General features: G+C 43.6%; 4 protein-coding genes across 6 annotated transcripts in view; 2 read left to right on the forward strand and 2 right to left on the reverse strand.

The window, feature by feature from the left end:
- LOC123187055 (acetyl-CoA acetyltransferase, cytosolic 1) overlaps positions 1–1679 on the forward strand; it is a 5856-nt gene extending 4177 nt beyond the window's left edge. The window contains exons 10-14 of the mRNA XM_044598815.1: positions 116–215; positions 382–492; positions 567–608; positions 793–879; positions 1316–1679. Coding sequence (XP_044454750.1) covers positions 116–215; positions 382–492; positions 567–608; positions 793–879; positions 1316–1405 — 430 coding nt within the window. The 3' untranslated portion in view covers positions 1406–1679. The remainder of the gene's footprint in view (positions 1–115; positions 216–381; positions 493–566; positions 609–792; positions 880–1315) is intronic.
- A 2710-nt stretch (positions 1680–4389) lies between these two features.
- LOC123187056 (UNC93-like protein 1) lies at positions 4390–7555 on the reverse strand. Its single transcript, XM_044598816.1, has 2 exons — positions 6204–7555; positions 4390–4920 (listed from the first exon to the last, which is right to left on the reverse strand). The coding sequence occupies exons 1-2, from the start codon at positions 7382–7384 to the stop codon at positions 4677–4679; spliced, it is 1425 nt and encodes a 474-aa protein (XP_044454751.1). The 5' UTR covers positions 7385–7555; the 3' UTR covers positions 4390–4676.
- A 3142-nt stretch (positions 7556–10697) lies between these two features.
- Positions 10698–14947, reverse strand: LOC123187059 (UMP-CMP kinase 2). 3 transcript variants are annotated; one of them, XM_044598820.1, is made up of 9 exons: positions 14588–14945; positions 14372–14416; positions 14155–14276; positions 13732–13849; positions 13474–13630; positions 12842–12922; positions 12322–12429; positions 11654–11718; positions 10698–11011 (listed from the first exon to the last, which is right to left on the reverse strand). In XM_044598820.1, exons 3-9 carry the CDS (start codon positions 14267–14269, stop codon positions 11005–11007), a joined length of 651 nt encoding a protein of 216 aa, XP_044454755.1. In that variant the 5' UTR covers positions 14270–14276; positions 14372–14416; positions 14588–14945; the 3' UTR covers positions 10698–11004. The 3 variants fall into 3 exon arrangements, with proteins under 3 accessions (XP_044454755.1, XP_044454753.1, XP_044454754.1); XM_044598818.1 differs by having other exon boundaries at positions 14237–14276; positions 14588–14944; XM_044598819.1 differs by lacking the exon at positions 10698–11011 and having other exon boundaries at positions 11650–11718; positions 14237–14276; positions 14588–14947.
- A 2675-nt stretch (positions 14948–17622) lies between these two features.
- On the forward strand, positions 17623–25398 carry LOC123187057 (obtusifoliol 14-alpha demethylase-like). The gene is made up of 3 exons (XM_044598817.1): positions 17623–17648; positions 22213–22714; positions 24169–25398. The coding sequence occupies exons 2-3, from the start codon at positions 22226–22228 to the stop codon at positions 25165–25167; spliced, it is 1488 nt and encodes a 495-aa protein (XP_044454752.1). The 5' UTR covers positions 17623–17648; positions 22213–22225; the 3' UTR covers positions 25168–25398.
- Positions 25399–26486: the final 1088 nt, after the last annotated feature.

The raw sequence follows: 26486 nt of genomic DNA on the forward strand, positions 1-26486 counted from the left end.
ATCCTCTTGTCATCTTACATTTTACTGGATTTTGTTCGTCGACTGCCATTATCCAATCTGAAGCCAGAATTTAACTGAATATGTGATGCTTATCTGTTTATTTTACATGGAGCAGTGATGGTGCTGCCGCATTAGTATTGGTGAGTGGGCAGAAGGCTCAGGAACTTGGGCTGGAAGTTCTTGCAAGGATCAAAGGGTTTGCCGATGCAGCTCAAGTAAGCAAAAGTACCAGTTCTTATCTTAGTTTGGACTAGATTAACATCTTAGGAAAGTGTACACAAGGATCTAGGTCCTGGGCGAATATGAGTCCATGTTCTCTTGAATTGAGTTCTGTGTAATTACAATTGGAATGATATTTCTAACTTCCAATTCTTTATGCAGGCTCCTGAACTATTTACCACCACCCCGGCACTTGCCATACCGAAGGCTCTCTCAAATGCTGGCTTAGAATCTTCATCTGTTGATTTTTACGAAATTAACGAAGCCTTTGCGGTACGATCTTGATCCCTTTTTACTACTTTTTACTAATTCGCATTACAATCAATATTTATTTCCACTTATTGCAGGCTGTTGCACTCGCAAATCAGAAGATTCTTGGAATTCCTTCAGTAAGTGCTGCCTTGGTTCAACTAATTCCGTGTCCGCGCTAAAAAACAGCTAAATTTGTTTCGGGGCCTGAATATAAGCTAACATTCCTGTTGGAAATGCACGCCGATCTTTACTATTTTCTGTCCATGAGCAGTATTTATTAGTGTAAACTAGATGCGGTGCTGACAGCAGCTGTACTTGCAGGAAAAGATTAATGTACATGGAGGAGCTGTGTCTTTAGGACACCCTCTTGGATGCAGCGGTGCTCGCATCTTGGTCACCCTTATTGGTGTAAGTTCTCTCTTGAGGTGTTGTCCTGTGTTGTGATCACGTACGTGCCAGAGCCTCCTGTTTGAGGATGGGTATTGCTTTTTTACTTAGTAGAAGCTGTTCTTCTAGTAAACATCGAAATCTAGTGATACTCAAAACTAGCACCAGACATCTTATCTTCAGCCTATATGACTGCTAATTAGTATTAAAAAAAAACTTTCTGCTAGTTAACTCTGTAACCCGTGCGGGAAAAAGCAGTTTATCATATCGATACTTGAGATTCGCCCACTCTGATATGAGGAGTTACATCCTGTGGTTTCACTTACCATCCCCTAACTGTCTCTGGTTTCCTTTGCACTCACTTCATCAGATTTTTTTCACACAACATTGCATCTGCAGTGCGTGTTTATAGTTGATAATGTAACTGAACTAAGTAACCATGCTACTTCTTCAACAGGTCCTCAGGGAGAAGGGTGGCAAAATCGGGGTCGCTGGCGTCTGCAACGGTGGAGGCGGAGCATCCGCACTTGTTCTCGAGCTTGCGTAGAAGTGCAGCCCAAATCCTGTAAGAACCAAAAGATAAGATAGTGCCTGGTTGTGTACAAGAGAAAGGTTGGCGGTGGCCTTTTTTCAGGTGTTATTGTGTCAACATGTAAAATTGTTTCGTGACAGTAGGCATGAATTTGGGGTACCCATGAATTTTTGTTTGCAATTTTGGGCCAGTTTTCGGGATGTCCTTTGTACTCCCATTTTCCACTGTAGCTATCTGGATGCTATAGCAAGCTTATAATAATTTTCGCAATAAAGCAATGTTTTGTCCATTCTGGTGAATTTCATTTTATGTACGTACTTGTGTAAATTTCTTTCTCCAGTCAAATGCTCAGATTATTTTTCTTCTAAACTTTAAAAGCTAGAAATATGTTAGTTAAACAAAAACCAAAATAGCCAACTAAAAAAACACCAAAATAGTTTTAAAAAATAACTCGTTGGATAAGCTGGATTATCGTAATCCACCGGTGTTGAACGCGGCCCAGTGAAGTGCGGCAGCAGTGTTCAGGAGAGAGTAGTAAATTACATTTTGCATCAATATTACCGCTCTCTTGATGTGGAGCAGTGTGGCAATCAAAATTACTGCAGCGCTTACTCCGGTATGAATGAATCGGAATGAAAACCAAGATTCTCGCGGACCCAGCCTACCATTCCTCCACGCGGCCCAGCCCAGCAGCAGCTGCTCACAGCCCACAGCCATCAGACCTCAGCCCCTCCTCACGAATGGGAATGGCCAGAGCTTCCTGGTTCTTTAGTCCCACCTCGGCCACACAGAGGTGTGAGAACCACCTCTTAAGTGAGCAGTCAGCTGACTGGGCGTGCCAGAATGGAGGCACACCAAGCACACGAGCGCCGTGAGGTGCCTCGTGTTGTGGTGGTTTCGTGTGACCCAAGTGAAAACGAAATTGCTCCATGGACGACACGATCTGCACGATCTACGGACGACACCTTCCTTCCCAACAGCGCTAGGCAGCAGCTTTATAAAAAAACGATTGACTGAAGCGTGCATGCTCGCTGTGGGTGCTGCCACGTTGGATCGTGCAGGCGTCGGGCACAAATGTGCCGTGTGTATAGCAACGCTGAAGTGAAAATGATCGAGGCCACCGTCTAGTTAAGCACGCATATGACAAATATGCTGGGCAATCTTTTTCTTTTTTTTTTACTCTGTTTATTTATGTGTTGCAAACAGCGTTTGATACTTTTCCAATTTAACTGTACATGGCACCAATCCTTTGATGATGATATGCGCATGTGCATGATTGTAAGTTCACTGCAAGCCCGGCCTACATTACTGCTCTCTGTTCACTGCAAGGTTGCTTGTATTCAGAGTATATTAGCTAGGCAAATACTGTAGTTGTCACAATGGAAAGCATCGCATGTCGTTTGTTATTTATTTTCTTTTTCGAGGGAAGATTGCCTGTAGCATGATAAAATAAATTTGCCGGCGCGTCATGGAATCCCAAAAGTATATGCTGAAACTGAATGCGTGTTTTGTTTCCTATCAGATGACCTGAAAATTCAGAAGACGCGGAATTATCTACTATCTGCAGTTCGGAATTCCATTTCCACCAGCTGAAATACCAACCGGAAATCACACAGAAGAGAAGCGCGCGTCGCAAAATCAATGATGAAGCCGTAACTGATTACCATTTCGTGATTGACGTAGCTGTTTGAACAAGAAATGAAACTGCACTGCGATGGAACTGAACTCAAGACAATAAAAACGGAGAAAAAGATGTCACATGATACTGCACACTGAACACCGCCGCCGCCATGAACTGTACCCTGTGCACACAATGGAGTAACAGCTTGACACAGCGTAAAGATTGAGCGATGGTCGAGCTGCGGGTGCTCACACACACCTACACCACGGCCTAAGCCGTTGTACTTGCGAGATGTCGCGGCAGGCAAACAAGCTGATGAATAGCTGAAACCAATGTTGGAGATGCTCTTGGTGAAGTGCGGCAGCAGGGTTCCGGAGAGAGTAAATCACGCCATCGTTCACTTTTTTTTTCCCGAGAAGATCGCCATCGTTCACCTGATGTGCACATCAGTGAGGTTTTTTTTTTTCTTTGAGGCAAGGTTTTTTCTTTTCTTTTGAGCAACTGCACATCAGCTAGTGAGGTGACCACAATCACTGCAGTGCTTCCATTCGGCCCAGCCCAACAGCAGCTGCTCACTACCCACGGCCTTCAGTCCTCAGTCACGAACAGAGCAGCAGAATGGCCAGAGTTTCTTCTGTTCTATTAGTCCCACCTCCAGCTGAGTGTGTGTGCCCAAATGGAAGCACACCCAGCGCGCGAGAGCCATGAGCTGCCTCGTGTCGTGGTGGTAACATGTGCGGCATGCACATATAGCTTAATAACCCAAGGATTAATGATAAAGGCCACCGTCTAGCTAAGCAAGCATATGACAAATATGCTCGGCAATCTTTTTTTTTAACCTTTTTTATTAGCTATAAGCAGCAAACAGGCCAAAATTTTCAAACATATTTCAAGTACAGGAGATTGCTTGCACTCAATTTTTCAAACATATTTGAAGTACAGAAGATTGCCTGTACTCAGTTTTTCAAACACATTTCAGGTAAAGAAGATTGCTTGTATTCAGAGTATATTAGCTAGCCAAAGAGTGGTTTAAGAAACACATCGTTTGTATTTATCTTTCTTTTCGAGGAAGATTATCTGTACTGTAGCATGATAACATTTGCCGGCACGCCATGGAATTCGAAGATCATGCTGCTTCCTATCCATATGTTCAAGATGTGCATACTCCAGACTACCTGAAAATTGCAGCTAGATATGCCTACTCCAGACTGCCTGAAAAATTCAGAAAACGCATAACTAGCTATTCAGATTGCCTACTTCGGACTGCCTGAAAATTCAGAATTCTGTTTCCATGAGCTCAAATACGAACCGGAGATTGCACGGAAGAAGAGAAGCGCGCAACACATAACTGGTTGCCATTTCCTGATTGACATAGCGGTTCCAACAAGCAATGAAACTGTATTCTCTGTATAGTTACCATTTACTGCATAAAGTGAACCGAAGACAATGCAAACAGAGAAAAAATTATCACATGATGTTACCAATGAACACCACCACCACCACCAACATGAACTACACACACACTGGAGTAACAGTTGGACACAACACGAAGATCGCATGATGACCGAGCAGCGAGCACTCACGCCTACACCATGGCCTAAACCATTGTACTCATGAGATGTCGCAGCAGGCGACCACGCCGAATGACTGAAACATTTTCTCTCCTCAGTGGAAGCTTGACGGCGCGGCCATCTTGGCGTCTTTCTCCTTGCCGCCGTCGTCAACGTTTGACACCGAGTAGTCCTCGTCCTTGACGGCCAGGAGCACCAGGACCGCCAGCAGCGGGTAGCTGACGGTGCACAGCCCCCAGTTCACGATCAGCTGCGACAGCAGGGACGTCTTGTGGGTGTCCACCTGCCATGCCACGGCCGCTCCTGCACTCTGCACACCCTTGTAGAACCCAACGTATCTGCAACAACAGAAGTTGAAATTTTATTCAGACAATTACTTGATATATTGACCAGCACCGATTGCATACACTTTTGTTCAGAAGAGCAATTTTATTGACCAACACCAACACCAAATGCATTATGCATGAGGATACAGCATGTTAAGAATGATGCATGAGACTGTTGAGACTTGAGAAAGGATTACTTACACACCAAGGCCTCTTCACAGTTCACACACAGGAAGGACCATTTTAGTTTATTTCTTAGGACCAGCCTACGGAGAGCAACGTTGTGAATTTATTCTAATATAAAAGAGAAGGAAAAGGTAGCTGGATAAGAAGAATCCTTATCCATCACAACCTATGTGCTGGTATCAAATTTATTGGTGTAAGCACCAAACCTGAATGAGCACTCTTTCGTCTAAGGATGCCTAACCGCCGCATCGATCATTCATTCATTCATTCCGGGGTTTCTATCAGCAGCGGCAGATTTTCTGATGCATTAAATTGGGCAAGAATTTCTGAAGATGGATAGCACTAGGTTTGAGACAGCAAACAAGACTCTGACATGTAATTCCAAAAGGGGGAAAAGTGAGACTGAAATGTTGCTTCCCCTGTAATCAGATTTTGGAAGGGGGCAGAGTTCAGAAGTCAAGGCATCCTTTTGCCTTAACTAGTATCTGCCGTGATGGTCATGGACTCATGGTACTTGAACCACCCCAGGTCATCACACTCACTTGAGTTAAGTGTAGTACTAGTATTTCACACGAAAAAGATGACCCCCTTTCCAACCACAGGGATGATGATTCAGATGCCATGTTTTCATATCAAATCTAGCCGTGTGAAGTCAGTGGACTCTCCCTCCAAAGTTTATGGAGTGTCTTATCTAGTACTCCCTCTGTCCCAAAATATAAGAACGTTTTTTGCACTAGTATAGTGTAAAAACGTTATTATATTTTGGGACGGAGGGAGTAGTGTACTTTGAAACTTTCCTAAAGCAGAGTCTGCTTCTGCTACAAAACAGAGTGAGAAGCATGAGAAGAAGAAGAGAGATGTTCTTCTATCAAATCAAACAGTGGATTCTACAGCTAAATTCAGCACTACAAATTTAAAGAATCCCATTTATCCGTGTTAATACTAACTTCACAGTTAACCAATTCAAGTACAGTAGTATTATATCTGAAACAAGGTTAAGATTAGTCATTAGTACTCCATACCTATCATGTTAAATTGTTGCCAATCCAAAACCTGTTAGGAAATTCAGCAGGCATGTACTACTGCATAAATGGAGAGTGTCTAAGTACCTGCTTAGGATCTGTGAGTCGTTTGCGAGGGCGCCGATGATCCAGTAGATGAGGCTCTGGAAGATGGCGTCCATGAGGCCGTAGCTGAAGTAGAGCAGGAATGGCCCGGCGTAGCGGCGGCCCTCCTTGAAGTCGATCTTGTCGGGGAATTCGCCGTCGAGATACCTCAGCTGGTTGGCGAGGCCGCCGGCCCAGATGGCGGTGCCGAGGAGGGCGACGGCGGCGACGCCCATGAGGCCCCTCTTCCGGCGGCTGGCGAAGCCGAAGTCGAGGAAGTATCCGATGCCGGCGGAGCCGATCATCTGCGCGCCCCAATAGAAAACATTGTTGAGGCCCTTGGTCCTCAGGGTGAAGAGGAGGCCATTGACGTTGTTGAACTGGTAGGTGTAGAAGAAGTTGCTGGCCCATGCGGCGGGCAGGATGAGCAGCATCCTCCAGTTGGTGAAGAGCTTGAGGATCTCCCACCCCTCGGTGGACACCGAGGAGTAGGTGACCCTGGTGGCGCGGGTGCCGTCGTCCCGGACGATCCTGGCGGGGGGGAGGACGAGGAAGGTGAGCGCGGCGCCGAGGAGCATGAAGCCGATGAAGGCCCCGTAGGTGGCGTCGTTCACGCTGCCGGCGTCGGTGCGGGCGTAGTTGAAGGAGAAGGGGAGGAGGCCCCCCAGGACGCCGCCCAGGTTGAAGAGGCACCAGAAGAGCGAGATGTAGCTGCCCCGGCGGTTGGGCGGCGGGTAGGAGGTCATGATGGCGCCCTGCGCCGCCCAGAGCAGGCCCGCGCCGGCGCCGAGCAGCGCGCCGGCGATGATGGGGAACGTCTGGGACTTGCGGTGGTTGTAGTAGAGGAAGGAGGCGGCGTAGAGCGGGTAGGTGAGGGACCCCAGGAGCAGCGTGAGGCGCGGGCCGAGCAGGTTGTGGGCGGCGCCGCCGAGGACGCCGAAGATGGCGAAGCAGGCGTAGAGCGCCGTGTTGGCGTTGTCGGCCGTGGTGTGGTCCAACTGCCCGCCCCCGCCCAGCCCGGACAGCGCGTTGAACATGCCCGGGCAGCAGAAGCACACCAGCCCGATCAGCGACACCTGGACCAGCGGCGAGTTGTACCGCAGGCCGGGGGGAGGCGGCGCCGTCGCCTCCGTCCCCTGCTCCTGCGGGGACCCGGCCTCCGGCAGCTCCGTCGACACGGCCATTTCGTCGCTCCGAATGGGTCGGCCGGCGGAGAGGAGTGAGGACGGCAGCTGATGGGTGGAGACAAATCGGCGGGGACGAAGGCGAGGTGGAAGACGATCGGCGGAGGTGGCGGTATTTATAGATGGGATCTTGGTGGCTCCTCTGTTTTGATTCTGTTGCGAGAAGGGGGAGAAAGAGACGGCGACATTGAGGAGGAGCAGAGGGCGACATTTGGAGCATCATTAGTCAGTGATGATTGCATTTATTCAGTATATTTGGGAACTTAATTACTACCCATTTATCAGTTCAAATATGTGCGTCGTCTTTAATATGGATATTTATTTGGCGAAGTAATAAGCAAAGATTGTTACTACAAAGTTTTTTCTTTTTTTGAAATTTTCGAAAACATGTTCGACGTGGCAAAAAGAAAAAAAGACCGTAATAGCTGGCGACCGTTCGTTGTGAGGGGTGGTATTGCAAACGTTTTTGCTGACAGTTTTTTCAGAGACACATGGCAATTTTTTTAGATACGCATGACGGTTTCTGGAAAGAAGAAAGTTTTTGCGGCAAAAACAAGCAGAATTAGCCATCTCCTACCACCTAAAAATGCCTTAAGAAATTGTTCGCTTGTCACCCCCCTCCCAGGAAACATTCACCGGTTAGTATTTCTGAAAAAAGAGCCCCAATCAAAATTTGGATTTTTTTTTGTTTCCATTTATTCGTTTTGGTGCGGTGAAGGGGGAGACGAACGAATTTTGAAGGTAGGATTTTCCACATTTGGTTTGGAGCATCATCATCATCGCCAATTGGAATGCACACTGAATTAAATTTTGCGAGATATGGCATTCTATTTTCATAAGTTCTTATTACAATTCATCATGATCTCCATAACACATATGCGAGTTGGAAGGAGATTTGTGCACACACGAGATGAGCCGACAGAGATGAGAAGGGGTGAAAGATAGGAGAGTCGAATATTGCGATTTGAAGAATCACCAAACTACACATAGTAAACACTTATTAATTTTCACAAGGGATATTCCGGCATTTTAACAATGGTGCACCCCTATGTGAATATAGCATTAAAAATATATTAGAAATTTAAAAAAAATCTAAAATTTTGTAATATGAAACTGGGTGCCCGTTGTACACCCATGTTCAATTTCGTGGGGAATGGGTGCCCATGTTAATGTTAGTAAAAAGGACAAACAAGTCGTATGTATAGAAAAAAAATTGGATGCAACATATGTCTGTAATTCCCACGCCATGGATACCACGGGCACCCATTCCCTGTGAAAATGAAACAGGTGTATTTCTGATTTTTTTTTTGAAATTTTCTGATATTTTTTAATGCTAGTTTCATATAGGGGTACGTGACACTCGGGCGCTCCAATGCATTTCCCACAAAGGCACACAACCTTATCCCTGTCAAAGATCCATCCTACATTGATAAATATGACTTGGCAGTGGGGCCAGCAAGAACAGCGTCCCAACATCCCCTTGTTCTTTATTTGGAGGATCGATGTTCCTCCATCGAACATTGCTTGGTTGATTGCCACAAGGACGCAGGGCTGAGATTCTTGGTCCTGCAATTTTGGAATTTTGCTCGCAACTTGCAGCTAGCTGCGTCCCTGTCCTTCCTAGTGAATCACCTTCGCCCGTTGTTTGTGGCATAGGACAAATACACCCAGCTAATCATAGATCCATAGGGAGAGGGGGTCGTAATCCTGGCTAGCTTTCACCGTTAGGGGCAGCTAGCTGGTTAATCATGCAGGCTAACACGAGGTTAGTAGAGTCCAAGATGGACCTTTCCTCGACTCCGTCTGACAAAGTGACAAGCTGTAGCTTCTTATACTAGTTAATTGCAGAATGCTCCCACTATGAAACCTTTCACTTTCATTCTAAAAATAAACCTTCGATTTTCCGAAAAAAATAACATTGCAAAACATTAGATTTGTCTAAAATATACTCTCGCTTTTCCCTTTCAAAAGTTTCCCCTACACGTGTAAAGATCAGTATCTATAGATTTGTCTAAAATATACTCCCTCTGTAAAGAGATATAAGAGCGTTATGGAGGGAGTACATTCGTACATTCTGTTAGGTTTTATAATTATATATAGTGGTACAAAATAATAGTCACATTTATGTTTTCTCCCTGCGGGGGCACATTTATGGTTTCTTGACTGTGTGAATGTGCAGAATGTGGTCTTTTTTGGAGACAATCACTTCAACTTGCTCTCTTTTTTTGGATGGAAACGTATAGATGAGAAATTTTTGGTTGGCTATGACATGCTCGGCCCTGTTGGAGTTTTGCTCCCAAAAAGTCTTCACATGACCTCACTCCTTGACTCATGGTAGCTTGGTCCAGTCGATGCCGACGTTGCTCGTGACGTGTCATCTCTTTCTCCGCACCTAGATTCCAACACGAATTTCAGGTTCGCCTCAACCTCTTCATTTCCCGGATTATGTGCGTGCGATCGAGACAGTTTTCACATGCCCGTAGGAAAAAAAAGTTGCGACCTTTCTGCGTTTCACAATAATCTGTGTCGCCTTCGCATATTGACATCAAATTCACTTGTTCCGTTCGCAATCATCCGTGTTGCCTTTGCATATACTCCAATCGAATTCATATTCGACACTGGTAGGAGAAGAAGCCGACTCGGTATTCTTAAAAAAAAAAAAAAAGAGGAGGGACAGAACCAAGTCAATATGATATGGACCGCCCCTTCTTCTTGCGCCAAAGGTCTTACCATTTTCAAAGGAACTGAGGCTCCATTTCCTTTTCAATTTCCATTCAAGAGTTTCCATCTGTTTCCACGTGTTCCATTCATTCCTAGGATCCAAAGAGGGCCTCGGAGAAGTCCACCTGTCAGCACAACGATGAAGACGATGATGCCCTGGCACTCAAGCAAGTGCCAGGTGTCCACGCTCCATGGCCTGCAAGGCGATGATGCAGGCAAGAAAAAGGAACAGCAGAAGTCAATAGTAGCAGAGCTTTCTCCTCCCGTGGAGTACATAAACAAACAACCTTTTGGTGATGGGGAGTTTTCAGATTAGCCTCAGCGTGGAAGCGCCGGCGCTCCACACATTTTTTTTTTTTGGCGAGCGTTTGAAGATGGCATCAGCTACTGCTAAACGGCCGGTCAAGAACTGACAATAACACGCCGGCAGTTCACATTAACTAAATCCAAACGTACACGGCCTTTTTCCTCCAGTCAAATCACTAGTTTATCGGACGCCTGCAGCTCTCACCTCATCTCTCCATAGATATATACCCAGCAAATCGTCACAACACAAGCACGGCGCACATACATACAACTATATTATCCTGGTAAAAAAAACACGGCAGACATATATTTGTAGGGTGTTGGCAGAAAAAAAATATCGTTGTAGCAGTTTTGCTGCAGTCTGAAGTATCGTATACCGTGGCGCGTGACGAGAGCGCAAGGGTCAGGGTTTATCATAGCAGGCAGGCTGGGCGTTTCACCAGGGGCCCTCTGTTTTCACAGGAATGGTCCGTGTATCAGAATATGTACAATTATTATGCTAAGAGATGTAAAGGTAAAAGAAAAGAGGGAGAGAGAATTTCCGCCAGGCGTAATTCCAATTCCCCCCGCTCGCGCGGAAGACGACAGCCTCCTCATAGCCTGCAAACAGGGTGAAATGGTCAAATGATTGCAACTACCTTGTGTATATGTAGCAACAAAGTAGGAGTGCATCTTTATCATAAGCTGGGACAACCGCAAGTTGCTAGCGTTGCTTAGTCAAACGTGTCGAGAAACTAGCTACAGGCGAGGGTTCGGCGAGTCAGCTAGATGACAAAGTTTGCGACGTAGCAACATCCTGGACCTCTTCTTCCTTATCCATCAATCAGTAAGATAAATGCTACCATGTTCATTTTGCTTGTCAGTTTGTCTTTCTTTATTGTGCACAGTGAACACAAATGGCAAGGATTCAGGAACGCAAGCTCTTTGTACCTACAAGCAATACCCTTCTGCTTATAGCGACGGCCTGCCCTAGCTGCAATGGCAGGCTTAGTATAAAGAACATGCCATCACTTGTTAATGTATTGAAAAAGTGTGGGTGCTGCAATATATGTGAGGACTGAGGGTTGGGATATGCTAAATATGTGAGGACTGAAAAGCTTTCAGAACTACAGTAATTGGGACTAGAAAATAATATGCAAGCAATCAGAAATCAGATGATGCAAGAATGTGCATCTCCTTCAGGAGAGCGGACATAGTCACAGTAAATGAGAGGAATTTCGTGTCTTAAACATCAGGATTTACCTTAAGGAGGAAAACAACTTGCGAACTGCTTCAAAGATTTCATCTTCAGTTCCCGTTGCATTTATCTGCATGGAGTTCAACAAGTACTCTTAGACACCCTAAAGGTCAAGTCTCAAAAATAAATAAGACATCCTACAGATCCTGAATATGAGTGGTATACAGAATATGTTACTGTGTTATATCCCTGATATGTACCCCTTCTGAAGAGATTAGCAATTTCTTCCAAAATGAGTGAATTGCAGACACTCATCTAATATCAAATAAATACGCAGATCTCTGATCTCACTCCCCTCCCCACACCATAGAAAAATGGTCTTGCAGTTATATGAATTCAGAACACGAGGGAATCGCATCCTGGCTCTGCCTCTCTGTCCTATGATTCCCTGGAAACACTATCCTGCTATTTATACATTGGTAACCCATATGTTTGATGTTTCTCAAATATATATTGGCATTTGTAAAAGTTCAAGAAAATAAGCCAGGTATAGTTTAATGTTGCACATTAAGAAGCCTTTTGGATCAACTTCTACAACAGAAGGTAGAGCTCTGTTTCCGTGTGAAGGAAATAGGAAAATGCATGTCAAAAGGTAAAGGTACGGTTCATAAAAGAAAGGTACAAGAAGTGCTCCTGTCCAGGACACTCGGCATAAAATAAATAGATTAATTACCTTGTGTGCCTTTCCCCTTGAAGAGTAGTACTCAACAACAGGAAGATTCAAACTCTCGAATACTTTTAGACGCTTCTTGATTGTCTCAATGTTATCATCAACTCGTCCCTAAGACGCATACATGAGATAATCGAAAAAACAAAAACAATAAAGAGATCAATCTAATGTGATATTTTTGAAAGGAAACTCCGCTAGAGCATTAATCAACCTCCCATTTTGATATGCACGAACTACACTAATTAGATTAGTGTTTCTTCTCTTCAATTTAAATGACATATGAAGAAGAAAATCATTTGTGGCAATCCACAAGGACTATCCTTTAGGAATGCTATATTTCATGTTAGTTAAGAGAGGGAGTAATAAGAAGATAATTGTCAAAGCCGAAAGTAACGGCTGGGAAATAAAATCTCAGAAAATCACATATGGAGTAAGTTCCGAATAAGAATTGGGAAATGTACAGTACTCATATAGTGTATATATATCTAGCACAATTTACTCCAGAGATAATACGAAGACCAACCTGGTTACGGCTTAGGAGACGTTTAACCATCTCATCCTCAGGACAGTCAAAGAAAAGCACAAGGTCTGGTTCAGTTCCAGTCTGAAATTTATGAGTCAACATATCAGAACAGGATCATGCAATCTACATCTATCTGACTAGCAATTATTGAGTGGACAACAATGAAACATATCTTAGTTGGTATGCCAGTGTCTTCTAATTGCCCGACCACAGCACACACATTCTTTGATATAAATGCTTGTAGTAGTTGTTGAGATGCAACTATACATCCACCATAGTGGGGCTGACATAACTGTGGACTACTGCATAAATCCTAAAAGTGCATCACTCTAGAGCAGGACATAGTTACTGATTTGCTACTAAAAGAAAATACATGCATAAGAAACTGCTGATTGCATACTGTACACTGGCAGTTTTGGGCCAGCATATTGGCGTAAAAATGTAAAGACAAGTGTGTATACACAAATGGTTACAGCCAAGAGCGCTAGAAAACGTGAAGATTCACCTGTTATTAGCCTTCCCAAAAATTGAACAGAAACTGATGAACAGCATGGACTTATCCATCTCATCACATACTATTTCAATCAATAGAAAGTTCTGGACCAGTAATGCAAGCCAAACAGAAAACTTACTATTTTTTCAAAGGCAATTCTGTTTTCCTCACACCTTGGGAAACCATCAATAAGAACCCTTTTAGCAGAGCTTGATTCAATTGCTTTTCTGACGAGTTCAACAGTTATCTCTGATGGAACAATCCTCCCTTCCCTTATTATCTCTAGGATCCACTCCCTGGCAAATGCCATGAAACTGAAAAATCAATTCACCGAACCATGCATGTGCGTGTGGGTCATTATAAGGCTGTCAGAGGATCAAACGGAAAGAAGAATTACCCATGATCAGTGCCAGAAGCTATTTCATTCCGTAGAAGGTCACCAGCACTCACATGAGCAAATCCAAAATCCGAAGCGATCCTACTACATTGCGTTCCTTTCCCACTCCCAGGTCCCCCTATATGCAGGATCTTGATTAGTCGTGTGAACAACTGAAATTTGAGCGCCACAACACAATCCAACTTGAAACAGCACTGGTTATCATTGATAGAAGTGATCCTCAATTTACTCTACACAGGTTATGCATGGAGTATGTAAATGTGAAACCAACCCTGCAATATTGGGGGAGTACTAGTAGATTTATTTTTTTACCTAAGACGAAAGCGATTATAAATGTGAAACAGCACTGATTATCATTGAGGCAAGGGTTCCTCGGTTTACTCTACACAGATATGCATGGAACTTTATAAATGTAAAACCGACCCTGCAAAGCTTTGCCCTCCGTTTCGAAGAACGAAAACAACAATCCTGCTACATTTTGGGAGTAAAAGCAGGGAAAAACTACCCAAGACAAAAGCGATGAACGGCCTGTCCCCATCGGTTCCCTACAGAATGAACAGAGGACACACCACCAATTATTCACATGCAGTCTGCATAGTTGTCACAAATAATAAGAATGCGGGTTTGGGAACAAACGTACAGCTAGGGATGTGAAGAGCCTGAGCAGATTCAGGGCCGGCGGTTTCTGCGAGGAAAACAGTCAGGCGGATGAGCATCTAGGAACGGCAGGCACGCATTGAACCAAACGGAGCGAGAAAGGAGTGCAGGCCAGATCCGGTCCGGCCACGTTGTGCGCGCGCGCGAGGCGTTCGACGAAATGCGCGGGAGGGAAAGAAAGGGGAACCGTGGGGGTTACCTCGGCGTGGGTGGGGAGGAGGAGGTGCTGCTGCTGCTGGTAGGAGGAAGCGACGGCGGAGGAGGAGCACGGGGATCGGAGGAGAAGGGAGCTCAGCCGCCGCCTCAGCATCCCGACGCCGATCGCTCTCGCCTTGTTCCTGTGCAGCGCAAGGCGGCGAGGGAGGCTCGCCACTCACCCCCGCCCACGGGAGGGGCCGAACGGCTGAGGTCGGGGGGGAGGGGCGGCGGCGAGCGGCGAGCGGCGAGCGGCCGTGGACGCTGCGTGATGCGGCGGGGAGCAGGGCCGGGGTGGGGTGGGGAGAGATGGTTGCTTCTTTTCCTTTTCGGAGCTGCTTCTAATCGATGAAAAGTGAAAATTGCCTTTTTCCGATTGGTGTGTTTGGCAGCGTGGAATATCTTGTGTTTTTGGCAAGGGGGCAAGACAGAAGAAAGCGCTAGCTTAAATGTAGAATGTGTTCTTTTAAGGGGTTAAATGTGGATGTTTGATGGTCAAGATGTTCCATCAAAGGAGAACAATGATGATGTGTCAAAGCAGAAAATCGTATTTTATCAATTTGCTCCTTCAATTCGATTTTGATGGGTTTGATTAACTCGGAATTGATAAGGCCAGCATAGGGAATAAGTTTAGTTTACAGAAAAGACCTTGGTCACCGAATCGCTCCCGTGGACGATTCCAAGATGATATCAAACCTTGGCCACCGCCATAACTAATTTGAGGCCGTGGGTGCCAGGCACCCCTTCAAAGTTGTAAAATAAATTTTACTCTATACCTCACGCTACATATTCATCAAGTTGTTGCTATTTTAAGACTATTTATTGAGATTATGATGACGTTTAATGTGAACATTGAACTATGGCACCCCCAAGCCTATGATTCTAGGTCCGCCACTGGTTGCCGGGCAACCCCGCGCAGCCTACGGTGAAGGTGGCAACGGGGATTTCGTCGCTCCGGTCTCGGCGGAGGGCTTTGGGCTCCAGGCGGCGAACCTTCTTGGAGAGGCGACGCCGTCTTCGCGGCTGGCGATGCTCACACGAGAGGGTCGGCGTCCTCAGCCGTGTGGGCAGTGCGGCGACGACAGGTGCGGTTCATGGTCGGCGGTCTGCTCCGGCGGTTCTTCTGGCGTCATATCTGAAGGTCACTCCTTTTTCCCATTTGGTCCACTTCCGGCCGGATCTCGTGGTGGTGATCTTGTATCGCCGGGCATGGTGGTGTGAGTTGGGTTCGAGAGAAATCCTTTGGTGGCTTGGCCGACCACGTCGGTGACACCGCCTGCTGGCGCTGCTCCCCTCCTTGGAGGCACCGACGTGATCCCTTCTCCTTACCCCTCTTCTTTGACCCAAGGTTAATTCCTGTTATCCCTGTGGATGCGGCGGCGGCGACGCTCGGTGTTGTTACCTCCCTGGGGGAGTCGTTTGGCAAGGAGAGGCTGGTGTGTGGTGCCATGTGGTTAATTTTGTGGTTGTTGTGGGTTTCGAGCGACAGTTTGTGTGAAGCGTTGAGTATACTATCTTCAGTGAGGTATTCGCTGCCCTATTCGTCGGTGGTTCATCACCCTTGAACCTGGGTGGGAGGGGAAAGGGTTCCCCTTCCCGACGTTTGTTCGTGGCGGCATGTAGTTACCCGGTCCTTCTTCCTTGTGCTTATATTGTGTGCTTGTTGTCCGCCTTGAGCTTGCCGCTTCTTCGATTTCCGTGAACCTCTCCTACAGGTTCCCCCTTCTTGTTCCAGGCATTGTGCGGACGTTTCTTCATGGCCACCATGGTTTGCCCGCTGCGGTGTGGCGGGTCGCGTGTATGTGCTCGGCTCCTGTGACCTCAAGACCACACCATTCCTGTTCTAGGTTGAACACATCCCTCGCTCAATGGTGCGGCGTCCTTTGAGCTAGGACGAGGGGTAAAGTCCTCCTTCAGTGAGGGTGTAGGGGGTGTGGCGTCTTCTTGTGTCTCAGGGTCGGCGTACGGGGAGTTTGTTGCCAAGTCAGTTGGCATTTCCCTTGGCGATCTTCTTCTTCGCACATGTTTCGAGATGGAAGACTTCTCACTATGCGACCGGGCTTCTCTTTTTCCAATCTTTAGTTGCTTGTAGCACGGGGTGTGATGTAAGCTGTGTATCCGCCTCCCCGATATCTTTTAGTTGTTGTTGTTGTTGTTGTTGTTGTTGTTGTTGTTGTTGTTGTTGTTGTTGTTGTTGTTGTTGTTGTTGTTGTTGTTGTTTTCTTTTCTTTGTGTGTGGTGTTGGGAGATGTAATGGTGGCTGTAATTCCTGGCTGGTCGATGGCTTTGTTGATTTAAAGCCCGGCTCATCTCGAGCCTTCGTTCTAAAAAAATCATATGTCGTCCATCTGGAGCCGAACTAGAACCAATCGCGGAGGATCCGCGGGACTCTTCGAAGGCAAGATCATAAGCTGATTTTACTATGAAGACTCCTAGCTTCCCAGGACCCCGAGCAATAACATCTTCCCCGATCCATGGCGATGCTCTAATTTTCCAAATTTTCTTAAACATAACTGTGAGAAGGTACGTTGATTTGTACTTTGCAAGAAAAGTACAAGAATAAGAGCTAGAAAATGATCTCAATTCGTTTTGTTGACTTGCCACAAAAAATAGAAAACTTTTCACGAAACTTTAATTGTGTAGTACATAATAGTCGGCCATCTATAGGTGCGATTTTCTCTTTGTCTCGGTAGTTACTGTTCGATTTGAATGAACCAATACTGTTTGAAAGAGCTAAAGTTAGTACAATATTTTTAGTCCGTAGCACATGCGTCGCTGATAAACGTGGACGAATGCATGCTATAGAATGGCTGGTAGCCTGGTACGACAAGTTTCAGTCTGGTATATTTTTTTTGAAAGACAAATCTGTGGTACTGTAGTTGGCAGTTGGGAGTTGGCAGTTCTTAAATGGACACTAAATGAATGCCTAACTTACTCTGTAGACTGATTTCGAGTGTGCAAATGATATATTTTTTGGAATCTCGATCTCCCTATATAATATATGGAGGCCATACCGAACGAGTTCAGGAAGCATAGCACTTCGAGGAGTTGAAGTTCTTGTTCAGGTATGCTCGATGATTCAACTCTTGTATTATTTCCATGATTCCGAGTTCTTTGAAGTTAGTTAGTGGCATTTTCTCGCAAAAAAGTTAGCTGCATTAGACATCTCAATTTAAAATTAGTGTTGCATTTGTAGTATAACTGCATCTTGCCAAGTCTACACCACATTATTGCTTAGCTTAGCAGAAATCAGTTTTTCTGTTCACATTGGTTTTGATCTACTGCGGGTGACTGTGTGCATGCAAATTTATTATTCATATTTTTCAAGCATTTTCCTCTTACTTGTTGTATTCTCGCTAGGCTCACATCTACCGCTCGCCCTTCCCACACCCTGGATGATTCGTCGCCCACCCACCACCACCCTGTGTATGTTGTGCAATGTGTTTTGTAACTTTTACTAGTATTTAACGTGCCCTGTAATTACTCGAAATCGCTAACCGAAACAAGACATATTCACTTTGACCACAGCCACCCGCACTTGCCTACGCGACTGACTATTTTAGCTATTCTCTCTTCAGCCTCCTCTAACCTAAAATAACCGTACCGCCCCCCTTTAGAGATAGATTTCCTTATTCTCTAAGCTAGCTAAACTCCCGAAACGTAATAAGCTAAGCCTCCACCGATTTAGCCAAAGCAGACCTGGAGAAAATAATGGGAGTCGGTGTCCCTTAAATGCCTTGTTTCCTCTTCTTTACGGTGGCTTCTTCTTAAATGAAAGATCTCTGCTGCACTTATGCCTTCAAACCTGAAAATAGTGGTTATTACGACACCAGGTGAAATAGTTGTTTTTTCTTCTCTTCCTACCCTCGACCTATTGAAGTTGCGCTCACCCACAACCCTAAGCCCTACAGTCCCTTCGCTTACCGCCTAATCTTAATCTATTGCCCTGCCTCCAAGAGAAGAAATGGCACCAACTGATATGATGGCAGTTAGTTCCAGGGAAGCTGCTTCAATGAAAGTTGGATCGCCTAGTTGCTTTTGAGTTCGAGTTGAACTAGTTTCCAAGCTTTTTATCATCGATGCCTATCAGTATAGTTATATTTTCCAATCCGAGTGTTCCATCGGACTTACTCCATTTGCTTCTAGATAGATAGAGCTGGAGTCGCCAGTGCTAGAATGAAATATGAGCATAGATTGATTATCTCACTGCATAAATGTATAGTAACTGGTTAATAATACAAAGGGTCCCTAATACTAATCTCGACATGAGCGGGGTCCATGCTTTGTGTCACGTCATTCACAACTTAGTGAAATCATTAATTAAGGATCACTTTTTGCGAAGGTCACTCCCACCTCCCCAAGTTACGTCCAGTGGAGCACTGCATGTGTGTTACTTGTCGCAACATGAGAGGCACAGTCGTGCCTCTCACAGAAGCAAATCCATGCCTCCGACGCAAGGATAAGAGAAAAAGAGAACACATTTTTTTCCGTTTCCGAGAGGCACGGTTGTGCCTCTCGCGGAAGCAAATCCGTGCCCTTGCGTAAGGGAAAAAAGAAAACACATTTTTTTTCGTTTCCAAGAGGCAAGACTGTGCCTCTCACGGAGGCAAAAAAACATGTTTTATCACACATACAATTTCTTTTGTCCAAAACCTAAGAAAGACCGGGGAAAACCGAAAAGCTAAAAAATTGGGGAAAACCATCTAAAAAGCCGAAAACTCATGTGAAAAAAAAATCGGAGGGAGCGCCCAGAGCGCGACATGTGGCGGCAGCTGAAATTGCGCCAAGTGGCGCGCGCTCTCTCATCCCACCCCAAGTGACCCTTGCGGGGGCTCCCAAAAAAGTACCCCTTCATTAATTGCTCCCACAACTTAGCTGCCATGGCTGCACGCCATGGACTCAGCCGACGTTTCCCTAGGGGGCCAACACCAACATCGTTTGTCATAGGGTTGGCTGCCACACCTCTTGGGCTAGCTACGACCATTGTACACCATGGGGATGGCCAACAACACATCCCTAGGAAGACAACTAATGGCTTGTAAGTGCATATTTTAGTTGTTACTGCTTTCTAAAGTAAGGTTATCAATCCACGAAGAGACGAAGAAATGGTCATTTGCCATTTGTAGAAGTTCATGGTAATGTGCCCGTAAGTTATTAGTTGATTCCAAATGAAGGCGTAATGGTGATGGAATTAATGGAGAGTGATTAAAAGTAAATAACTCAACCGTGCAATGGTTAAAGTAAAGAACATAGGAGAACTTAGTAAGCTATAAAATTGAGGCAATATGTTAAATTTAGTGCATTATCTTTTTTTTTTACTTGTGAGTATATTTTGATCTAAGCACATTTCATTTTACCGAGGTTCGTCTTTTATGGAAATTAATATGCCATATGCATAAAATTACTATCAATACAATATGCATAGTAGATATGACACTAGAGAAACTAGCGATTGCCTTAAGTATTGCCATATTGGCAGTCAAATATTAATTAGATAGTTCGCCTTGGTCACTTGTATTCATGTCCTGGGAGAAACAAATTGGTTTCCTACTTATGGTCAACCTTAGAGAAACTCGAGCAGAGTTACCATACGCTCTGGAGCTCCATAATAGTGGCCAGTATGGAGGTTAGGGAGCAAAAGGGCACTCTAGCAGAGTCGCCATATGGGTTGCTATTGCCATGCATTATGGAGTGTCCTCCATATCTAGTCTCTCAGCCTTCGTATTTGTTGTCTTGAGGCCAACTTTTGGAGTGCACTACAGCCAACAAAACTGTTTAGCGCGTAGGAAACTTCACATCGCCCCCCTCCTCACATGGAGCTTGAAGGGGGATCAGGGCGAAAGGATATCCCATTGATGATTGGGTCCGTGCTAGTTGTGAGCTGCGTTGGGATTTCCCCGAAGAGGAGGGGATGATGCAGTACAGTAGAGATAAGTATTTTCCTCAGTTATGAAATCAAGGTTATCAATCCAGTAGGAGAACCAAGCAACATTATGTAAACAATACCTGCACACAAACAACAAATACTTGCAACCCAACGTGTAGAGGGGTTGCCAATCCCTCAACGGTTACGAGCAAGGTTAAATTGTATAGGTTTTGATAGATATTTCTGACGAAAATACAAAAGAAAATAAATAAAAGAAAATTGCAGCAAGGTATTTTAAAGATTTTTATATGATAAAAGATAGACTCGGGGGCCATAGTTTTCACTAGAGGCTTCTCTCGAGAAAATAGCATATGGTGGGTAGACAAATTACTGTTGAGCAATTGATATAAAAGCAAATAATTATGACGATATCCAAGGCAATGATCATACATATGCATCACGTCCAAGATTAGTACACTGAAACGATTTTGCATCTACTACTATTACTCCATACATCGACCGCTATCCAGCATGCATCTAGTGTATTAAGTTCATGAAAAAACGGAGTAATGCATTAAGCAAGATGACATGATGTCGACAAGATAAACTCATGTATGAATAAACCCCATCTTTTTACCCTTAATAGCAACGATACATATGTGTCATGTCCCTTTATGTCACTGGGATTGAGCACCGCAATATCGAACCCATTACAAAGCACCTCTTCCCATGGCAAGATAAATCAATCTAGTTGGCCAAACAAAGCCAATAAATCAGGGAAGAAATACGAAGCTATATTAATCATGCATAAAAGAGTTCAGAGAAAACTCAAATAATATTCATGGATGGATCTGATCATAAACTCACAATTCATCGGGTCTCAACAAACGCACCACAAAAAGTCATTACATCAAATAGATCTCCAAGAACAACAAGGAAAACATTGTATTGAGAAACACCAAGAGAGAACAAGCCATCTAGCTACTAACTATGGACTCGTAGCTCTGTGGTAAACTACTCACACATCATCGAAGGGGCAGCAAGGTTGATGAAGAACCCCTCCGTGATCGATCCCCCCTCCGGCAGAGTGCCAAAAAAGGTTCCCGGATGGGATCTCTCAAGAACAGAAGCTTGCGGCGGCGGAAAAAGTATTTCGTGGACTCCCCTATTGGTTTCCTGATTTATGGGTATTTATAGAGGTGGAGTTAGGTCAAACAGAGCTCTGTGGGCCCCACAACCCATCAGGGCGCGCCCTGGTGGGTCGTGGGCCCATGCTCCCTCGTCTGTTCTTCTCCCGAAGCTTCTAGTGTCCCTTATGTCCAAAAAATCTCCAAAACGTTTTGTGGCATTTGGACTTTGTTTGGTACTGATATTCTGCGAAACCAAAAACAAGCAAAAAATAGCAACTGACACTGGCACTAAGTTAATAGGTTAGTCGCAAAAAATGATATAAAGTTGCTTGTAAATGTATATAAAACATCCAAGATTGATACTTTAATAACATGGAACAATAAAAAATTATAGATATGTTGGAGACGTATCAGTCCCAAATTTTGCAGGCGGAGACATGGCGATCCTGAGTTTGTGCGTCGCCTAGCTAGCCTCCATATGCATTTTGGTGACCACATATATCGCAGCTCTGCTAGAGTTGCTCTTATACTTTTCCTTCAAAACATATTTTTTGATTAAAGGTACACTCATGAAGTTTATCGAGTAGTAACAAAATATTTAGCTTTGTACTCATGATTTTCATGTTTTTGCAGTACTGACAGAACTATGCACGATAGCAACATGGACTTGACAATGGACGCCATGTGGTTGTTCCTAGCTATTTTTCTCATCACTGCAATAATCATTAAGATTGCAAATGCAAGAGTTACCTCTGATCCAGGGTGTACACGACCACCTCCACCTATGGTCAATATCATTGCTCTCCTAAAACTCTTACCTACCTTGTGTACAAAGGGCCCCGAAGTTACAATGACCTATCTATATAACAGGTTTGGTAGTGTGTTCACAACAAGTTTTCTTTGGAAAAGAATAAGCTTCTTGGTTGGGCCAGAGGTCTCTAGTCTTTTCTTTCAAGGTTCGGAGTCCGAAGTTTCCCAAGGTAATATGTTTGAGTTCACTGTGCCCATGTTTGGCCCGGAGAACGGATTTGCCGTAGATTACAGCACCCGAATCCAGGAGATTCACTTCTTCATTGACGCTCTAAGGCCATCACAGCTGAGGAGCCATGTTGACCCCATGCTTCGTGAAGTGGAGGTAAGGATATATTAGACATCGTGCCTCCTCACATTATTGGATTTCTGAACATAAGTTGAAATAAATTCATGCAGTACTATCAAATAACCAACCTTAGTAGTTATATCCATTTCTAAATAGATGACTTGTTTTGCTTTGAAATTTTGAATGGGAGCAACTTTGACTCTGATTTCGATTTTCTTGCAGTCTGTTCTGTCCAATGTCCTGTAGTATGTTCAATATAATCAACGAAGTCAGTTTGTATGCTAAAACAATTAACTATTAAGGAACCTAATTTGCTACTTCATGTTATTCTATCCATTTCTAAATAGATGATGTTTCTCACTTTGCTAAGTCTCAAAAGAGCAACTTTGAGCCCATATGTTATTGTGAATATTTAAGCAGAACTTGTAAGAATAGGTATGTGGTGTGACTTTTTATGACAAATTCGTCTGCAGTCCAATCGAAAAATTCTAATATTTTTTGCAAGTTTAAAAAACTGTTTGTTAGTGAAAAAACAATGAACTTTGATTGCTTGTTTTCTACTAGTAAACAATCAATGTATTCTGGAAAAAGTGTTTATATTTCTTATAGGTCTACAAATTTCCCGAAATCTACACAATTTAGAGCACTACATACGTGCCATAGATAAATCCAGTTGATACTTCATACTGAGTAAATAAAATTTACTTTTTGTCGAAAAAGTGCTATAGATAAAACTAGTTTAGTCTCCATGTTCATCAAATTTTGTTTATAGAAGGGTACAATACATAAATAAATAAATGGATACAGTATTTTTTTCACTTTGTCCTTATATGTCGGTGTATTTTACACAGAAATTTGGATGCTATCCCAAAATGATATGAAAATGAAAAAAATAAAAATTATCAGAAAAATCATTTCTTGTAACAAAAGAACTATCAAAACAAAGGTGATACATTATTAATAATTAGATACATTGTTCCTTCCTTAGATGTATTTACTTATTTCCCCTGATATTTGGTAGGGGCGGGGTTTAGAATTTTGGTACCACATATTTTTATAAAATCCAGATTTTACTTCATAATTACTTCATCTAAATTTACTTTAATTTACTAAATATTTGAATTTGGTTTGAATATAGTATAAATTTATGTGGTAACAAGTATTTTGGTACCCATGAAATTACCAAAAATTTGGAAACATTGTTGAAACTTTGAAACATGGATACAAACATGTTGCCATATGAAATTATTGTACTTGAAAGAATAATATTAATTTGACAAAAAAATTGGTTTCCTTCGTAGTAGTGTTACATGTAGTTCATTAGCATGCACACGATTGCACAATACGCTCATTATTCAAGCCTTCCCTAGAAAGATATGGTATTTCACGATGTTATATGTGTAGACAAACTCGTGGTGCATGCTAATTTGCTATATATGTTAATTCAACTAGCCGACGTTGTCATAATGTATGATATATATTTTCCACAGGACTACTTTGCAAAATGGGGAGAAGAGGGGGTAGTCGATCTGAAAGATGAGCTCAACCAGATACTCATGTTGATCGCAAGTCGATGCTTACTTGGAAATGAGGTTAGAGAAAAGCTATTTGGTGAGATTTACACATTGTTTAGTGGAATCGAAGAGGGGGTGAACTTGGTGAGTTTCATGCTCCCATATTTCCCTGTTCCCGCAAACCACCGACGAGACAAAGCACGAATCAGACTTACAGAGATTGTTTATGATATTATGAGATCAAGAAAGACATACGGCCGTGTCGAGCAAGATGTGCTCCAGAAATTGATGGACTCTAGGTATAAAGACGGCCGTCGTACAACAGAAGCGGCGGTCGCCGGGATGATCATCGCATTGATATTTGCTGGAAAACACACAAGCTCAAATGTATCCACCTGGACAGGAGCTTGCCTATTGACCCATACAAAGTTTTTAGATGTTGTTGTGGAAGAGCAAAGGGAAATAATGAGAAAATATAAGGACAAGATAGACTATAATGTCTTGTCAAAGATGGAGACATTGCATAGCTCTATCAAAGAGGCAGGACGCATGCATCCAGCGACACTAGGGTTGATTCGCCAAACACAAAAGAATATCACTGTGAGGACAAAAGAGGGAACTGAATATGGCATCCCGAAAGGTGACACCTTAGTAAATCTTGTAATGCTAACCAGTAAGTTGTCACACATTTACAAGGACCCTGAAGTGTATGACCCATACCGTTTTCGTCCTGGAAGAGAGGAGGATAAAGTTGGTGGTAGATTCTCATACGCAATATTTGGTGGTGGAAGCCATGTTTGTCCCGGGGAGGCCTATGCTTTCTTGCAAATTAAAATTATATGGAGCCATTTGCTGAGAAATTTTGAACTCAAACTCACTTCTCCTTTTCCCAAGACAGACTGGAGCAAGTTCATGTTAGAGCCTAAAGGGAAAGTGCTGGTAAACTATAAGAGACGTCATCTGGAAAGCAACTGAGATATGCATGCCATATGTCCATCAACATGTATTTGCATGGACGTACCTTTGCATATGTGTGGTAATACATGTTTGGTAGTTGTTTGTGGTTTCTAGGGCATCATAAGGTCACGTTATTTGTAACTTGAGTGTTTAATTACTTCTACTTCGTTATTCAAACATTTGGCTTGTCGGCCCTGCTATGTAAGAGACTATAATAATGAGTGGCATATATATCTTTATGTTTATCTACATGCTGCAGCCAGTTTATTATTCTTTTTTTTAGGGAAGCCAGTTTATTATTCTATTTATGCATGATTTGATGTGATGCAATGACATAGTTAGTGTATCTATTACATACTAAAAGCACAATATGGGTCAAAAAAAAAGAAAACAGGCTAGAAATTCCCACAAAATTTAGAAACATCTAGCCTAATAAGACAAAAAATCACAACCTATATCCTAGATGTACTGTCATTATACTCAAATTTAGAACAAATTACCCATCGTTGCCACCATTAAAATCACCTCCGCTTTGACCTAACAAAAGGAAAAAAAGTCCCAGTCCTTACTCTCTCTGGGTACAATTATTATACTCAGTGTGCAACATCGACAACGGTGGCAAGGAGAAAGACACCAAGATGGCCACGCCATCAAGCTTCCACTGAGGAGACGATATGTTTCAGTCATTCAGCATGCTCGCCTGTCGTGATACTTCATAGGCACAATGGTTTAGGCCGTGGTGTAGGCGTGAGTGCTCGTTGCTCGACGATCAAGAAATCTTCCCGTTGTGTCAGATTATTACCAGTGTGTGTGCGCGGTGGTGTAGTGTTCATTGGTAACATCATGCCATCAATTCTCTCTGTTTTTATCGCCTTCGGTTCACATTAATTAGCTGCAGTATACAGTTTGATTTCTTGTTCGAACTGCTATGTCAATCACTAAATGATAACCGGTCATGTGTTGCGCGCTTCTCTTCTGTGTGCTTTCCTGTTCGTATTTCGGGTAATGGAAACAGGATTATGAAATGCAGATGGATAGTTCTGCGGTCTTTGAATTTTCAGGCAGTCTGGAGTAGGCATATGCTGAGTATGCTCGCTCTTGGGATTCCATGGCATGCCGGTGAATGTTATCATGCTACAACACAGATAATCTTACCTCAGAAAGAAAAAAATAAATACAAAAGACGTGTGATGGTTTCCATTTTTCATCACCGCTCTTTGCCTAGCTATTTTTCTCTTATTATTTTTAGCAAAAGAGAATCCTCCCTCTTTGATGCACAGCTCTCTCTTCTATCTTCTATGGTTTCTCTCAAGAACACACACCATGAAGAAAACACA

This window comes from Triticum aestivum, chromosome 2A, assembly GCF_018294505.1.
Source record: "Triticum aestivum cultivar Chinese Spring chromosome 2A, IWGSC CS RefSeq v2.1, whole genome shotgun sequence".
Lineage (NCBI taxonomy): Eukaryota > Viridiplantae > Streptophyta > Magnoliopsida > Poales > Poaceae > Triticum > Triticum aestivum.